This window comes from Dendropsophus ebraccatus, chromosome 13, assembly GCF_027789765.1.
Source record: "Dendropsophus ebraccatus isolate aDenEbr1 chromosome 13, aDenEbr1.pat, whole genome shotgun sequence".
In the NCBI taxonomy this organism is placed as follows: Eukaryota; Metazoa; Chordata; class Amphibia; order Anura; family Hylidae; genus Dendropsophus; species Dendropsophus ebraccatus.
In genome coordinates, this window is record NC_091466.1 from 69,865,865 (window position 1) to 69,884,985 (window position 19,121).

Sequence of the window (19,121 nt, forward strand, 5' to 3'; positions counted from 1 at the left end):
CACTCGAGGATTAGACACCTTTATACTGTAGAAAAAGAAAACCAGATGTATTTCACAGCGATGCTCTCCTGAATTTATGATATATGAGGAAATGATGATGCCAGATTGCTGGGGGTTTAAAGAGGCTAACATCATGAAGGAATGTGTAGCGTGAAGAGTATCAGCGATAGAGCCTGACACATCTGTGAGAACCACAAGACTCTGCCCAATAGGATCAATTCAAAGAACATAATAACCACAGTCAGAATGGATTTCCTTGGCCTCAAAAGAATAAATTATTCTGCCCTTCAGAACACATATGCATAACCGATAAGTTATCCGTCAAACATCCCATAAGACGTGGACCCTAGTGGCAGTGGATGGTTGGAAGGTCACATCCAAAGTGGTTGTCTTCTATTGGCCATTGTGGTCAACATGAGGACCCCTTGAGGAGATTGATTGTGGACAATAACAGTGGTATACCATTATGGTAAATGGACAATCTTGTCCTTCCAAAAACACAGGAACATTTAGCATAGCCAGGCTATTCAGTGTTCTCTATGGAGGTGAGAGTTAAGCCATAGCCCAAGAGGCCTGAATGTGGTGAATCTCTCCCAGAACAAAAAGGTTGAGTGTGGAAAAGGGCCTGACGCCTATCTCCACCAGTATCATCTGTTGGGGGTCAATCGAGAGAGCTCCATATGCCAATGGTTGACAAAAGTGTAAGGTTATGGTGACCTTTAGGAGCCTATTACACCAGGTAATTTTTGACCAAACACCCTGTGTAACAGGGTTACTGATCAGCTAACAAACAAGCAACTGCTCATTTGTTGACTGATTGGATCATTTTGATCTACCTGGCTGACAGCTTATTGCGGAAAAGTGCTGATCTAGGCATTTGAAGCCTTCATACCAATCACCGAGATCAGCATTTAGTATCAACTGGGCTGCCTAATACATAACCTCCATCGCTCCTGAGGCCTACATGATGATTGGTAAATTAAACCTGACAGCAAGTGTTACATTTGCCTACAGTGCCTCCACAGGAAAAAGGAAGTATTACACAGTTCCCATTGATGCAAATTAAAGGGGTTGTCCGGCGATAAAAAATTATTCACAGAATAACACACATTACAAAGTTATACAACTTTGTAATGTATGTTATGTCTGTGAATGGCCCCCTTCCCCGTGTTTCCCCCCACCCACGCTAGACCCGGAAGTGTGGTGCATTATACTCACCGCCAGGCCTGTATTTAGAGTTCATGCTGCCCTAGGCACTTTGCACGCAGAGGCGCCCCCCCTCACCCCCCCCCCCCCCCCCCCCCCCGCCGCGCTGTTACTGTACATGCATGGTATATACCCTGGCACTTGGGTGCCGCTCTGCTTGATGCCAGCTGTTCTCATCAAACAGACGTGATGGAGGAAGGAAGGAGGCCGGGGGACTGGTTCTGTCCAGTGTTGGACTGGGGGACCTGGGGCTCACCAATATACAACCAGTGAGACACGACATGCTGACCCGCTCCTTTCCTGAATTCATCTGTATTTGTGACAAATCCCTCCATTTATACAGCTCTCAGGGTATGCTGGGAGTTGTAGTCTCTGAGAGGACAACCCTGTAATAAATCACTGTGTGCAGAGGCTCCTGGTGGCTGCAATCTGTGGGTGACTACCATCAGCCCTGAAGGTCCAGCAACACATCTGTCTACAGCCGCAGTTATCATAGGATTTTACTTTACTACAACTCCCAGCATATCCTGAGGGCTGCAGACTGTCAGTACATGCTGGGAGTTGTAGTGCATGCAGCTGTTGTAGTTGGGTCCTATACACTGAATGCTTTGTGGCATATAAGAATAAAGAGATCTGTGGGGGCTCAGTGCTGGGAAGTGACCCCAGAACATCACTAATAGGGGATAGAACAACAACATCTCCCCCTATATCTTATTAGTGATGTTCTGGGGTCACGTCCCTGCACTGAGCCCCCTCAGATCTATGTATTCTGATCTCCCACAACGCCTCCAGGACCCAACTACAACAGCTGTAGGCACTACAACTCCCAGAACAGTCTGCAGCCCTCAGGATATGCTGGGAGTTGTAGTGCCTGCAGCTGCTGTAGTTGGGTCCTGGAGGCGTTGTGGGAGATCAGAATACATAGATCTGTGGGGGCTCAGTGCAGGGAAGTGACCCCAGAACATCACTAATAAGATATAGGGGGAGATGTTTTTGTTCTATCCCCTATTAGTGATGTTCTGGGGTCACTTCCACACACTGAGCCCCGACAGATCTATGTATTCTGATCTCCCACAAAGCCTCCAGTGTATAATGCACCTAGGACCCAACTACAACCGCTGCAGGCACTACAACTCCCAGCATTTACTGACAGTCTGCAGCCCTCAGGATATGCTGGGAGTTGTAGTGCCTGCAGCTCTTGTAGTTGGGTCCTAGTTTAAAAGTTTGCACTAGTGTACTGTAGTGACCGCAGGGCTGTGTCAGTACACTACCGCAAACAATAAACTGACCCTTATAGACCCCAATGGTACACAGGCTCTGCACACTATAGAAGTAATTACAGTGCAGTTACTAATGACTCACAGGTGACGTCTTCTCGAATTGCTGTCGCTAACTTTTTGCTTTCTTCTCCATCTGGCGCAGCATCATGAAGACTTCTCCGACCACAACTTGTCTGCAGGGGCAGCTGGGGGTGACTGGGGCAGGAGGGCAGCTGGGGGTGACTGGGGAAGGGAGGCAGCTGGGGGTGACTGGGGAAGGGAGGCAGCTGGGGGTGACTGGGGAAGGGAGGCAGCTGGGGGTGACTGGGAAAGGGAGGCAGCTGGGGCGACAGGGGGACTGGGGAAGGGGGGCAGCTGGGGGGGGACTGAGGAAGGGAGGCAACTGGGGGTGACTGGGGAAGGGAGGCAGCTGGGGGAAAGAGAGAGCAGCTGGGGGAAAGGGAGAGCAGCTGGGGGGCAGGGGACCAGCAGGGAGGGGCAGCTAGGGTGGCAGGGGAGAAGCTGGGGTTCAGGGGGGGCTGGGGCTCAGGGGGAGAGGCTGGGGGTCAGGGGGAGCGGTAGGGGGGCAGGGAAGAAGCTGGGATTCAGGGGGAGAGGCTGGGGTCAGAGGGAGAAGCTGTGGGTCAGGGGAAGGGGCTGGGAGGCTGGGGAGCAGCTGAGAATGCAGGGGAGAGAGGCTGGGGGCAGGGGAGAGGCTGAGAATGCAGGGGGGAGAGGTTGGGGACCAGGGGAGAGAGGCTGGGGTCAGGGAAGAGGCTGAGAATGCAGGGGGGAGAGGCTGGGGACCAGGGGAGAGGCTGAGGGTTAGGGGGAGAGTCTGGGGGGGGCAACAGAAAGGCTGGGGGGGGGGGGCAGGGGAGAGGCTGGGGGCAGGGGAGAGGCTGGGGGGCAGGTGAGAGGCTGGGGGGGCAGGTGAGAGGCTGAGGGGCAGGTGAGAGGCTGAGGGGCAGGTGAGAGGCTGATGGTTAGGTGGAGAGGCTGGGGGAGCAGGGGAGAGGCTGGGGGGCAGGGGAGAGGCTGAGGGGCAGGTGAGAGGCTGGGGGGCAGGTGAGAGGCTGGGGGGGCAGGTGAGAGGCTGGGGGGGCAGGTGAGAGGCTGGGGGGGGCAGGTGAAAGGCTGGGGGGCAGGTGAGAGGCTGGGGGGGCAGGTGAGAGGCTGAGGGGGCAGGTGAGAGGCTGGGGGGGCAGGTGAGAGGCTGGGGGGGCAGGTGAGAGGCTGGGGGGCAGGTGAGAGGCTGAGGGGCAGGTGAGAGGCTGGGGGGGCAGGTGAGAGGCTGAGGGGCAGGTGAGAGGCTGGGGGGGCAGGTGAGAGGCTGAGGGGCAGGTGAGAGGCTGGGGGGCAGGGGAGAGGCTGCAGGGGGGCAGGGGAGAGGCTGGGGGGGGCAGGGGAGAGGCTGCAGGGGGGCAGGGGAGAGGCTGAGGGGCAGGTGAGAGGCTGGGGGGGCAGGTGAGAGGCTGGGGGGGCAGGTGAGAGGCTGAGGGGCAGGTGAGAGGCTGGGGAGGGCAGGTGAGAGGCTGGGAGGGGGGCAGGTGAGAGGCTGGGGGGCAGGTGAGAGGCTGAGGGGCAAGTGAGAGGCTGGGGGGGCAGGTGAGAGGCTGGGGGGGCAGGTGAGAGGCTGAGGGGCAGGTGAGAGGCTGGGGGGGGCAGGTGAGAGGCGGAGAGGCTGGGGGGCAGGGGAGAGGCTGGGGGGGCAGGGGAGAGGCTGCAGGGGGGCAGGGGAGAGGCTGGGGGGCAGGTGAGAGGCTGAGGGGCAGGTGAGAGGCTGAGGGGCAGGTGAGAGGCTGGGGGGGGGCAGGTGAGGGGCTGAGGGGCAGGTGAGGGGCTGAGGGGCAGGTGAGGGGCTGAGGGGCAGGTGAGAGGCTGGGGGGGCAGGTGAGAGGCGGAGAGGCTGGGGGGGGCAGGGGAGAGGCTGCAGGGGGGCAGGGGAGAGGCTGGGGGGCAGGTGAGAGGCTGAGGGGCAGGTGAGAGGCTGAGGGGCAGGTGAGAGGCTGGGGGGGCAGGTGAGGGGCTGAGGGGCAGGTGAGAGGCTGGGGGGGCAGGTGAGAGGCGGAGAGGCTGGGGGGGCAGGGGAGAGGCTGCAGGGGGGCAGGTGAGAGGCTGAGGGGCAGGTGAGAGGCGGAGAGGCTGGGGGGGGGCAGGGGAGAGGCGGGGGGGGCAGGGGAGAGGCGGGGGGGGGCAGGGGAGAGGCGGGGCGGCCGGGAGCAGGATGGGCAGGCAGGCTGGTTCCCTCCCCCCATGCAGCGCCGAGGTCCGGGGTCCGGGGCAGGTGTTGAGCTTCCGGCACACACAGTCTGACAGAGGCCGGAAGCTCCCAGCTGCAGCCCCGCGTTCCTGGATCTTCTCTCCTGCTAGGCGATGACGTCACATCACGTGAGCGCCGCCGAGCAGGAGAGAAGATCCGGGAACGCGGGGCTGCAGCTGTGAGCTTCCGGCCTCTGTCAGACTGTGTGTGCCGGAAGCTCACCCCCTGCATCGCACCCCGGACCCCGGACCTCGGCGCTGCATGGGGGGAGGGAACCAGCCTGCCTGCCCATCCTGCTCCCGGCCGCTCCGTCACACCTCCCCCCCCCGGCGCGGACTAGGCACCCGTGGGCCGGTGCCTACGGACGTTTTTTTTTTTTTTTTTAATAATAAAAAAAGTGTTCCCTGCGGGTGCCGCCCCCCCCAGGGCGCCGCCCTAGGCACCGGACCACGGGTGCCTAGTGACAAATACGGCCCTGCTCACCGCATGTCGTGTCGTCCACGGTCTCCGATCGTCAGCAGTGACGTCTTCTTCGTGAGTCCGGCGGATCTTCCCGAGTGCTGGCCGCCCTCTGCAGCGTCATCCGAAGCTCAGCCGCGATTGGCTGAGCATAACTGTGCTCAGCCAATCGCGGCTGAGCGGCTGATGACGCGGCCACGTCATCAGCTGCTCAGCCGCGATTGGCTGAGCACAGTTATGCTCAGCCAATCGCGGCTGAGCTTCGGATGACGCTGCAGAGGGCGGCCAGCACTCGGGAAGATCCGCTGGCCTCCCGAAGAAGACGTCACTGCTGAGGATCGGAGACCGTGGTCGGCACGTGACAGGTAATGTATAGCGCACCACACTTCCGGGTACACGGGTGGGGGTGGTGGGACACGGGGAAGGGGGCCATTCACAGACATAACATACATTACAAAGTTGTATAACTTTGTAATGTGTGTTATTCTGTGAATAATTTTTTTCGCCGGATAACCCCTTTAACTGTCCAATTAATTTTTCATGTTTTTGGTCCATTACAGTGTCCATCAATGGTGCCTTTTTAACCTTCAAACTAAATATTTTTTAAAAAGTTGGCTTTCTAAACCAGGCAACAGATTCCGTTCCCCTGCCAGTCCTGAACGTAGATCCTATATGATCAGGTAAGTGGAATTGCGATTTAAATTGATTTAAATACAAGTTCGTCCTCTATAAGACACAAAGTCATTGAAGAAAATTTAGAAGAGGAGAACCCTCTAACCCCCTCCCGTTCCACGAGACACCATAATAACAGGCAAGATTAGAACATGGAATTGTGGGAGAGCTACTTTGAAGACGACTTTACAATGCAAAACACTATTTTCCCAATGTTATGTTTGCTGGCATGGATTCTGCAAATAAAGCCGTCACATTCTTTGAATTCCCCAAGAATGTGCAACATTTCATTATCCCTAGTCTACGATTAAGCCTTATATTCCCCTCTTACCGTCTATTTACGTACTTGCGCACTTACAGATATAATTCAAGCAAACACGTTTTTGGCTTTGTTCAACGGCTGATTATGTGTCCCGAATAATAGGTGACTGTAGATTTAAAAATAGTATGTTACCTCTCTTCCTTCCCCAAAATTAATTGAAAGCTTGTTTTAAAACACTATAATTAAACGGGAAGAAAACCTCACCAATGGCTCATGGAGTCCTGAGCGCCATTCCCTCACAGACAGCACTTTTTTTTTTGTAATTAAGGTAAATTTTTGTTTGTTTCTGGGTTAAATCCATTGTGTTTTACAAGCTGTTTTCTTAATATTACAATGCGATCCTATGTTTTGTACGCCAGTTAAAAAAATACTAATGTGTCAAAAAAAAAAAAAAATTCTATTTCATCCAAAACTTTGGTTGTGGTTTTGGGTAAATCGCTAAAAATTGTTGCCGAAAGTTTAAAGGTCAGAACATTGGTTAAAGCAGGTATGGGGAACTTTTGGGCCTCTAGCTGTTGCAAAACCTCAATTCCCATCATGCCTGGACAGCCTTTGGCATATAGGTAGCTAGATCATTATCCAAAGGTTCGCCATACTCGTTGCTTCCTAGTGATTGTCTATCTGATGGTCATGCCCTGGTGGTCTTGGTCCATCCATCCTATACTTTTTAATTTACAAGCTTCAAACCTCCTTCGATCCAACTGCCATGAACCAACACCAGAAAACGGAAGCAAATTCTCTAATTTCTCATAGGCTCCTCGAAGAACCTCGATGGCAACATCTTCATCCACAATGCTTCCAAATATCTTCTCCTCTTTCGATTTTCCTTATAGACCAATATAAGGTCTGAACCAATGTATTATAACGATATGCAGATACAAAATGTGCAGAACATATTGCATTGGGGGGGGCAACGATATTGCGCCGCAAGACCAAGTGCTCGCGTTGGGCTTCAGGTATCATTAAAATTCAGGACTTCAAGTGAAAGAAGCCAAAAAGCTTTTATCCTCGATGCACATGAAGGAGGCATTAGTTTGTCTAAATACACTCACTACCAGCTCATAACATGCGGACAGACCACGACGGGATCAGCGGCTGACTGGTAAAGAGTGGCATGTCTGACTAAATGTCCGTAGAAAATATTAAAGTCAAAACCATTTCATGAAACCGATTTAAATACTGACAAACTTCTTGCTTGGTATCTGTAAGTGAGCAGCCACACGGCATCAATCAGAGCCTCTGCCTGCAGTGAGCTGTATAATCCCCCCATCAAAGAGACGGAATGTGATGCTCTACCAGAACCGCACGCAATTCTGGAAAGTTTGCAAATGAACTTTAACATATTCAGATTTCCGACTTGCGCTGAACTTGGGGAGGGCGCCGGGGGTGGGTGGGGGGTGATTTTCATCTGCGATACCCGGAAAACATCAGATGGAAAACGTTCTCTTAATAGTGAGCCTTTAATGGAGACGACCTTGCATTCTACAGCTCACATATAATGCTGAAAGACCCTCAAAAAGGAATTTACCATGAAAAAGGAAAGTTTTTCAAAGGCTTTAGTAAATAAACATCATTAAAATACCATAAAAACAACTGAAGGATGAACCAGTATACAAAGTTTTGTAGGTTAGTCGAAGGGAGGGGCAGCCTTTTAGGCTCCTGTTTTGTCCCTGTTTCGACATTAGATTTCGACATATATGGGGACATATCTGGGTCAGACATAGTTGGAAGGACAAGGAGACTACAATTCATTGCCATATGCAATAAGTGGTGCTGAAAAAAACAAGAAATAAAGGCCACAAATGTGGGATAAAATTCACAATGGGCTTTGATATATTCCTTAGATTAAAAGAAAAGTCAACTATCATACTAATAAAATTGATACAAAATTCAAAATGCTTCCTAGTCCACCCACTGGGTGAGGCCTCTCTTCTAGCAATTACGGTAATTGTGCCTATATACCTTACACAAAAGGCACCACACATGCTAAAGGAATATGACAGCCTCCCAATTCTCCATCGATGGATGGTTTCGGTGGAAAGAAGAGTCAGGCATGTTCGATATTTACCTCCTGATCTTATTGTTCTGGGAGAGATAAATCATCATTGGAGCAGTCTGACTGTGGCTTAAAGGGGTATTCCTGGAAAAATGAACTTTTCCCCTTTCCACAGGATAGGGGGAAAGTAGGAGATTGTGGGGGGTCCAACCCTTGAACTCACTTATCAGACCCCGGCTCTGTTATGAATAGCACGCGATCCACAGCTCTATTTATTCCTATGGAGCAACAGAAAGAGCCAAGTACAGCGATCTTCTGGCGTACTCTGCTCTTTCGGTCACTCCATAGGAATTTATTGAGCTGCGGGTCACATTCTGACCCAGGGCTCTATTCATAACAGAGCTGGCGTGGTCCGATACGGAGATCGCAGGTGAGTTAGGGGTCGGACCCTCCGCAACCTACTTTTCCCCTATCCTGTAGACATATTTAAGGATAAAAATTTTAATAAAGATTTATTTAAAAAAAAAAAAAAAAGATAGGGGAAAAGTAAATTTTTTCTGGAATACCCCTTCAACCCTCCGCAATAAGGAAACGTGAACCAATATTTAGTGCTGAATGTTCACAAGTATGGTGAGTCCAGAAGAGGCAACTATCGGCCAAATTAACATTTGGCTGACTGTCATTGAAGGTGTACGGCCACCCTAAGACAATACTGAGCAATGAAACACATCTTGATCTTCTTCTCTTACAGCTCTTTGATGTACCATTCCTGTTTTTTTAAATAGAGTCCTGGAAAACATGGATACAGCCTTTGACTGTAGGTTGTAACCATGTTAGGATGACATCCAACTTCTCCAGATGCTGGGAGTCAAACAATGAGTGTTGGGTTTGGAGAACGTTGCCAGACCCGAAAAGATCAGCAAGTCCGCTCAACGCTATTATTAGAGTTCACAGTCCAAGCAATAGAGATAGACGACAACCACCTCTCAATGTGACACCGGAGGTGAGTACTTGCAAATATCCACTGGTGTGGTTTCACACGAACAAAGTAGGTGGTGCACAGTCCCAAAATGTCTTGCAAAAAGTCTTGCACATGAGTTAAAAAAAAAACAGGGCCGGCCGTTTTGCGTATCAACGCATCTTCTGGCTTACGGAAGATGCGTTGATACGCGAAATGACCTTTACTTGCTATTTGTTATGCTGTGTTTTACTCTGCTGTTGGCCTTAATAAAGCATCAATCTAAGGACTTTTTGGTGAGTACAACCCTCTTTTTTACTTACGTGCAAGGCTATTAAATGACGGTGAAATCCTAGGGTCATTCTTTTCCCAGGTGAGATCCTTAGACCCGATTCTGATGTCACATGAAATAATCTTTATCTCCGAAGGATGCTATCAGTCTGTAGGAACTAGATTACAAGGGAAAGTCAGGCAGGTTCACTTGTCAATATGGATATTGCCGCTTCTCAGAGCCGAGACTGATGAAAGTCCATGTACAGTCAGCTTTAACTAGGCCAGCAAATTGTATGCTTAAGCGAGGGTTTCACATGTTCTGCCAATCAACATCACAGAGATCGCTGGCTAAGGATCTTTCTGCCTCAACATCTACAACGTATTGGAAATGAATTATGATATACAGGGTAGTGGATGCGTTTGGCTTTCTGAAGCTGTGATTAGAAATACTGGCGTCTTCTCAAAGAATATTACTGAACCTGGAAACTCAAGTAAATGTAATATTGTATAAAATATGAATATCTTACAAATCCTAAATGGTCATTGTCATTTCAAGGAGCTTCTCTCCCTCTAACCTATGTGATTCCTTCACTTAATTTACTCAATACTTCTTAGTCTAGATAAACAGCCCTTAAGTCTTATCCACTAGGTGGCTCCCTTCCCTGCAATCTGCTGTCTGCTGCCTGTTGTTATGGTAAATCTGTCTCTAGTAACAGATGGAACACAGGAAGACAGGACAAGGCTTAGTTACTGCCATGTGTAAGAAAAAGGGAAAGGGCTTGAGAAAGCCTGGACTGTGTTCCCGCAAGCTGATTCAATCTACCTTCACAAGATGGTCCACATTGTTCCAAAAAAGTTTTGTCTCTCACTACCCATAAAGCTCTGAGCGGCTGCCCCATGTGTAAACCAGTGTACCTATTGCTGTATGTCCCCAATGTGCAAAGCAATTTCCCTTTTACCCTTGCTTTAACGTGTCACCAGCAATTCAGTGCATAGTATAACACAGTGCCAGCCTGTTTAGTACAGTGCACTTTTACCGGTGCTATGCCATAATATAGAATAGAGTAGTAGGTGCTCTGCTTTTATTGGTCAGACAAGTAAGATAAAGAAAGTGCCTGTGTAAGTACTACTATTAAAAATAATAACTAGCAGCGCAACATGGATTGGATTCTTAGGGAGCTCAATAACAGCAGTTAGGTTGCTAAGACCACCATGGCACATGATCCGCCATATTGGGTCAAAGCAGTATGAATGGATGAATGATCATCTACATTGTGGCTGATCTAAGTCTGATATGCATGGCCAGTCTTAGAGAGTACCCAACCAGGACTGGTGACCCTCCAGCTGTTGCAAAACTATAATTTCCATCATGCCTGGATAGCCAAAGCTTAGGCATGATGGAAATTGTAGTTCTGCAACAGCTGGAGGGTCACAGGTCCTGTTCAGGTACTCTCTAAGACTGGCCAGCTGGAGGGCTAAAGGCTCCTCATCCCTGAACTCTAAGTTGTTTCTACAGGAATTTCATTATGTCAATTCTAATTCTACTCATCTATCAGCGTCTTCCTTTCTGGAGCCGTGAGTGGTTGAGAATAACTTCTAGAAGTGTAAAGTATGATTGACAAAAACTTCACAACATCTGGGTGAGTTGATAGACAACTCATTCTCGCGTCTTTCTAACTACCCATAGACAATGACCTGATTATTCATCTATGGGTAATTAACCTATAAACCCACAATGACTCCTGGATGGGGCGGCATCGGCAGCTATCTATCTTCCATCAGACGCCCTGGTTAAATACATCACGGTGCACGCATAAGTCGCTCTGCCCAAAGGCGGCACAAGAGCCCGTGTTTAAAATCAATATCAACATATTGATCCCACAAACATTACAGAAAGAAAAATATATCATTCTCTTAATTCACTGTCCACTTGTGTAAATTGTCAGAAGCAGAAAAACCTTTGTCTGAGTTATAGATCCTTAGCCTTAGTCTGAAGTTTCATCGGTCTCCGAGACGGGGCGGTTTTGAATCAATATCAGAAAATATGGAAGGAAAAGTTGTCTGCAATCCTGAAAAAATTTACACGTGGTGTCAAAATGTTTTTGTTAGTCATGGAGAAAGGCAAAGCTAGCTGAGCGATTGGGCCGAACCCCTATTCCAGCATACTGATGGGCATAGCTAATCCCTTTTTTGCAGCAGTCATGCTTTCCATTCTCCATAGAGGACAATATAAAGAATACCGGCTTCCCATATCTCATAGCATGCCGCAATAGCCTTAATTAGAGATGAGCGAACCTGGAGCATGCTGGAGTCCATCCGAACCCAAACTTTCGGCATTTGATTAGCGGTGGCTGCTGAAGTTGGATAAAGCCCTAAGGCTATGTGGAAATCATGGATATAGTCATTGGCTGTATCCATGTTTTCCAGACAACCTTAGAGCTTTATCCAAGTTCAGCAGCCACCACTAATCAAATGCCGAACGTTCGGGTTCGGATGGACTCGAGCCCGGTTCGCTCATCTCTAGTCTTAATCACTGAAATATTACAGTGCAGTAAATCTGCATTTTTGCAAACTCTGAAGAACTCATCCCCATAAGACTATTTCCAGTCCCAAAATAAGGATCCTGATTTACATACAGAGAAAAGACCCATGAATTTCTATGGAATCCATTTTTTCATTATGGAGGCTTCCATAGAATTCAATGGAACCATTTTAACACAGACGACATGCAGAGGCACAATCGGGGTGCTATTTACTGATGCACTGCGTGGCAACCCCTGGGCAGTCTCTTCCCAAAAGACATTTATTACCCTTCTATCCGCTGAAATGGATCCGTTTCATACCCTGGTCCAAGCTTCTCCTGTCTATTCCTGCAATCCCCGTCCTAACTCCCTCTGCTTGCTCGACTTTGTTACCTGACCTCTTGCTTGACTTTTTGACTATCCGATTGTTACTTGATTCTGTACTACGCTGCCCGTTTGGTTCTGATCTTGCTTGTTTGACTATCCGATATTGTGTTTGTTTGTCTGTCTTGTTCTGTTTGCACGTATCTAGTACAGGGAACGTCTTTGTGGTTGTCCACGGCCGCCTAAGGCCGTTTGAGGCAAGTAGGTAGGGACGATTGGTGGGTTCAGCATCAGGGCTCACTGTCGTGTCTTGTCCCTGCCTCGCTGTCCCTGACAGTGGGAATGAAGGAAGGGAAGGAGAGAGGGAGGGAAGGAAGAGAAAGAAGAGGAGGAAGGTATTGTGATTGGTACTAGAGGATTAGGGATGATAGAGGACATGTATTAGAATAGGTGGAAGGAAGCAGGGATGGAGGGAAAGAGGGAAGGAAGGGAAAGAAGGAGAGAGGGAAGGATAGATTTTGGGTCTAAGACACGAAGGTTGGATCCCCAAAGCCCAGTATATGTGTGTGCTCGCCACCTCCTCACACCACCACACTGATCTCCGCACCATGTATCCTATAGGAAGAAAAATAGCGATTGCATTAAAATAAACGGCATAAAGCAAAAAATTCTGAATGATAAAAAAAAAAAATCTGCAAAAAAAAAAAAAAAGACCAGGGAGGTCAAAAAAATAGGACAAGGAATTTTCCAGCCCTGCATTTAATTGAATTGTAGTTGGAAGAATTACCATAGCGAAATATAAATATATCCTATCAAAGCGGTAGGCGCTGTCTTAGCGGGACCGCCGCATGTGACATCATTAGGTGGCCTGCGAGATGACCAGGTCATAGCGGAGGTCACTATCATCATTAATTAGGGCCGCGGCTGGTCTGCCGGTGATTTCTCAAGAGGTGGCTGAAGATGTTCTTGTATAAATATTGTTCATTATGGATATCATGGCAGATTTTTTTTTTTTTTTTGCACAATATTCGAGCTTCTTCACATCCAGACATAAAAGACAGTCAGCTAAATGAATCTTTGCTATTCAGAAAAGACCACTTCAAAAGGAAACTAGCGTGTAGTGCCAAGAGTCGGGGTCAAAGGGGAAGACAAGCTCCAAGACCTCTTGACATCAAACTTAATTTTCTCGTGACCCGATCCCGCGTTTGCATTTTCAGAAATTAGCTTCAGCCGCTCTGTAACCTGCCTGACTTCTCTCTGATCAAACATTCTGCTATCAATTTAGGCTAGTCAAGAATAAAGATGACACTCGAAGGCTTGTACGGAGATTTATGAAGGCTTGGTGGTAGGTAGGAGAGGGGAATAGGTGGACGGATACTGGAAAAAGGCGGAATTTATCTGACCAGGTTAAAAGGAAAGTTATACATACATAACCATGCCGGTGATGCCGGAGATCAGTATGGGCATGCTGAGCGCAATGTGCACCATGTTCTCTCTTGTAAGTAGTGCTTTTAGAGTTGCATTAAAGAAGCCCCTGGCCATATGACCATTAATAGGGGGTCCTCTACTAGGCAGAGAGGAGAGGCACTCCCGATCAGTAGACAGCACCCTTCCATGTGGTACACAACCACCCATTTATTTTTTATAGACAGTGCTGTATGATTTGGAAGGGGGCACTCTAGAGTCCATGCTGGAGTACGATTGTTCGGAATTGGATTACTGGTGGCTGAAGAAGTTGGATTCAACCCTCGGGAGTCCAGGGAAACATGAATACACACTATGGCCTATGTTTGTTCCCTCATTCAACTTATTCAGCCACCGATAATCAGACGTTGAATGATCAGACTGAGTTGTACTCGTCTCTAATGTACTCTTTTTTTCCAGAGACATCTATAAGAGGCAGTCAAAGATGCCCCTGTTATGGTAGAATGTAAGCGAAAGAGTCCATGCACTTGATGGTTACAAGACGCTTAGAGGTTTCACATCATGTTCTTCATGGTATAAGTACTTGAACGATACAGGACACTTGAGTGGTCATAGGCCACCAGGACAGGGGAACAATCCAATTCTCCACAAATCTACAAAGAGTCCCATTGCGCCTTAGGTTACTACAGTGTTATGAGTCTCTGTAAGGTTATCTTCTACCATAGCATGCATCCTTAGACCACTTTGTATAGACCTATCCTGTTCCTCTAATAATCACAAAGTCAGCTGAGAATGTGCAAACATGTTCTCACCTAGTGATGAGCGAACACCCCGATTCGTACAAACATATGAACATTTACATACATGTTCGCTCATCACTAGTCCTCACTTTGTGCTTGGCCCAATATTGAAGAACATTCTGATAGTTCACACTGTCTCATAAGGTTGCATTCGCACAGTCTACATATCACTGTCCTAAGCAGACTTATTGACTTTCAGCCTGTGATGACACTGGCCTTTACGTAGGGTACTGCTCTGCCATGTCTACACCTTTGGATCTCTGTCCCAATTACAGTAGACACACCACTCATCTCTAGCTCAATAACTTCAACCCACTGGCACTCTCTACAAGACAAGTCCACACCTAAAACTCTTCTAGGCCAACAATAGGTTCCATTGGCCTTCAAGTGTTTGCACCACACACTCTCATGTCTGATCCTGTATATATCCATAGCAATAACAGTATAACACAGTAAATATTTCCTTTAAGTAACATACCTCTTTACCCTAGACATGGCTATTTACGGTATACATAAATTCCAGATGTTCATGGCCTATTGGCAACTAACATTTGAGTCATGTTCTAGTGTTCTTATTATTGCTCACTATAAAGCTACGAGAAGGAGCTGTCCTGTACTCACACTGGGACAACCCCGTCTTATAAAACTGCAGTAATTGTTAAAGTCAAAGGTTCGGAGTCCTTCAGGGCATAAACTTGACCCCTGGCTAACCTGCAGCTGTCAGAGTTGCAGTCAGGTCTAGTCTGAGGAAATGTGACCCAGGGGGCTTCATGTTACCAGGTTGGGCAGCGGCAGTGATTATTGATTGACTTTAGGCCGGCATGGCTCAGTAGGCTCTGGTCACTTGTGAAAGATCTATTGATTACACATTACCAAGAATGGATGGCAACCGCTTTGCACATTTGCTCCTTCCTTTTCAGAGTCGTTTCCACAGCTTTACACCGGAAGAGTAAAATCATCTTTCATTATCAATTAGAACATCATTGGGCCGTTTAGTAGATCGATGCTTTAAGCTTTAGCGTTATTTCCAATGCTTGATAGATTATTCTTCTGGACTGTAAGAGGCACAACCATGACAGACGTAGGACCATACAATGTTATTGCGTTCTTACTTGTTTTTCATTGTATCAGGGCCCAGGGACAAAAACCTTGCCCCAATTTGATCAGTGTCATATATGACCCCATTTCCCTCCTTATGACCATCCTCAGCTAGCGAGGCCAGCCATTCCACTCCTTCCTAAACATCTACAGTTCTGAATGAGAGATGTTGAGTTATATAGGATGTGCCTGGTCCCTAGATGCCTCAGCCTCTAGGTGCTACATATGGAACCTGGAAGTAGAGCTTTGTGAAGCCCGGGTCCCATAAGGGCTCAGCCTATTAATCTGCCCCATGAAATGCCCTACAGTTTCACAACTCTTCAAGATCCAGCCTCCTGAAGTTCCTCCCTCCCTAAGGCCCTAATCCTAGAGTCATCAAGACCCAGATTCATTATTGTAACTACTGGGTTAAGGTCCCAGTATTCTCAAGTCCCAGGTTCCATAGAGTCTCAGTTTCTTCAAGTCCAAAGCTTAATAATGTTCCTAGTTCTTCAAGTCTTCAATGTCCACACCTCATACTGTCCTAGCCTCCCCAAATCCCAGATCATATAGTGTCACTGCCTCCTAAATACCCCAATAATCTCCCAGCCTCCTTAAAGTTTTATAATGTCCCAGATGCCTCAAGTCCCAAGTTCCATATAATCAATTTCTCTTCAAGTCCCAGGTTCCTTTGTGTCATAGTCTCAATGAGACTTAAAGAGTCCCAGTTTTTTTAGGCCTAAAGTCCCAGTTTTCAATAATATCAAAGTCTCCTCAAGTTCTAGACCCAATTGGGTCCCAACCACCTTAAGACCTAGGCTATAGTTTCTCAGACATTTGAAGTCTCATTACCTATCTGAAGCTAACCACCCCAAGTCTAAAGCCTTATAGAGTCCCAGTATCCTCATACCACAGACCCCATAGTTTATCCTCCTCAAGTTCCAGGCTTTCCAGTCCCCTTAAGTCCCCAGCCTTATAATTTCCTAGCTTTCTTAAATCATAGGCCCATACTCTTCATATCTTATAAACCATTTTAAGCCAGCCTTCTCAAACTTTAGGCCTCATAGTGACCCAGCCTTGTCAAGTGCAAGGCCCCATAGTGTATGGGGCTCATCAAGTGTCCAGGATACCATAGTGTATTAGCCTATTAAAGTCATAAATACCATAGTATTGGAGTCTGAAGTCCCAAGCCCCATAGTGTGTGAGCCTTTTAAAATCCAAGATACTATACTATTGAGCCTCCTGAAGTCCCTGATTCTTAGTGTATAAGCCTCCTCAAGTCCCAAGCGCAATAGTGTATGAGTCTCCTGAAGTCCAAAGCCCTATAGTATATGAGCCTCCTTTAGTCTCAAGCCCCATTATGTATGAGCTTCCTCAAGTCACAAATCCCATAATATATGAGCCTCCTCAAGTGCCAAGTACCATAGGGTATGAACCTCCTCGAGTGCCAAGTACCATAAGGTATGCGCCTCCTCGGGTGCCAAGTACCATAGGGTATGAGCCTCCTCAAGTCCCATGTACCATAGGGTATGAGCCTCCTCGAGTGCCAAGTACCATAGGGTATGAGCCTCCTCAAGTGCCAAGTACCATAAGGTATGAGCCTCCTCAAGTGCCAAGTACCATAGGGTATGAGCCTCCTCGAGTGTCAAGTACCATAGGGTATGAGCCTCCTCGAGTGCCAAGTACCATAGGGTATGAGCCTCCTCGAGTGTCAAGTACCATAGGGTATGAGCCTCCTCGAGTGGCAAGTACCATAGGGTATGAGCCTCCTCAAGTGCCAAGTACCATAAGGTATGAGCCTCCTCAAGTGCCAAGTACCATAGGGTATGAGCCTCCTCGAGTGTCAAGTACCATAGGGTATGAGCCTCCTCGAGTGCCAAGTACCATAGGGTATGAGCCTCCTCGAGTGCCAAGTACCATAGGGTATGAACCTCCTCGAGTGCCAAGTACCATAGGGTATGAGCCTCCTCGAGTGCCAAGTACCATAGGGTATGAGCCTCCTCAAGTGCCAAGTACCATAGGGTATGAGTCACCTCGAGTGCCAAGTACCATAGGGTATGAGCCTCCTCGAGTGCCAAGTACCATAGGGTATGGGCCTCCTCGAGTGCCAAGTACCATAGGGTATGGGCCTCCTCGAGTGCCAAGTACCATAGGGTATGAGCCTCCTCGAGTGCCAAGTACCATAGTGTATGAACCTCTCCAAGTTCTAGGCCATCCAAGCTTCCTCAAGTCCTATATTCTATAGTCTTCCAGTTTACCAAAATTAGGTTGCTATCCTGTGTGACTATCATACAACAGTATTATTACTATTTTATTCTTGAGCTTTGTGATTGCAGTGATTTTCCTTCTGCACCAGTTTCCATCCTTGTACAGTAAGTAGTATTATACAGCGGGCTCCACCACTGTTACACACAGGCCAGCCACCTTGTGCTTGCGGTGGGAACGCCTGCTCGTCTGGGGATTAGGGGTCAGACGATCCTTTAATTCTGCCTTTCTGTTTCCCTCTTGAGTTTCAGCTTACATTCAACCAGTACTAATGGGAAGCACTTTTGTCACTTTAGAAAATTGGAAATGTTCTCCACACAACTACTTCCTCTTGTGGGACCCGTCATTATCAGCGTCAGGATTAATGGGACTATTAGGTTTTCTGTGAAAATTCTCCCCTATTATGACTGGAATTTCAGATTTTTTTTTAAGTTCTCTTTTACTAATTATTGACTGGCATTTCTGATCTAGGAAGGGATGATCAGATATCCCAGCCTGACCACTTGAAAACAGAAGAGAAAGGGGCACCTCCTGGTGTAGTAGGGTTGGGCAAATACTCAAACGGGGGTGAGTGGGGCAATGCAAGCACTCACCTGATCGGGTCGTGCAAATGAATAGGTACAACTCTATGATGGGCATGTAGATAGCAGTACTGCAGGTCCTCCTGGTGACACCAACGCAGGGGTGTATAGGAAAATGTAGAATTGGATCCACACGGCGCACTGGACCATAGGTAACCCAGGTAAGGATAGGGAGCAGGTAGGCTGGGATATAGCCACAACAGGGGGAGTCCACTGCAGGACTGGTCCAAGTAGATCAATACCGAGGATGTAAAATACAAGCAATGTGATCTATTCAGCAATGCGTTTCAGCCAACCACTTTACAATCGATAGATAGATAGATAGATAGATAGATAGATAGATAGATAGATAGATAGATAGGAGATAGATAGATAGGAGATAGATAGGAGATAGATAGATAGATAGATAGATAGATAGATAGATAGATAGATAGGAGATAGATAGATATATAGATAGATAGGAGATAGATAGGAGATAGATAGATAGGGAGATAGATAGATAGGAGATAGATAGATAGAGAGATAGATAGGGAGATAGATAGGAGATAGATAGATAGGAGATAGATAGATAGATAGATAGATAGATAGATAGATAGATGATAGATAGATAGATAGATAGGAGATAGATAGATAGATAGATAGATAGATAGATAGATAGATAGATAGATAGATAGGAGATAGATAGATAGATAGATAGATAGCTTTTTAACACTGTGCTG

At 47.6% G+C, this 19,121-nt stretch overlaps 1 protein-coding gene across 1 annotated transcript; it reads left to right on the forward strand.

The window, feature by feature from the left end:
• The first annotated feature begins 16,916 nt into the window (after positions 1-16,916).
• Positions 16,917-17,801, forward strand: LOC138770590 (uncharacterized). Its single transcript, XM_069949694.1, has one exon. It carries the CDS (start codon positions 16,917-16,919, stop codon positions 17,799-17,801), a length of 885 nt encoding a protein of 294 aa, XP_069805795.1.
• The last annotated feature ends 1,320 nt before the right edge of the window (positions 17,802-19,121 follow it).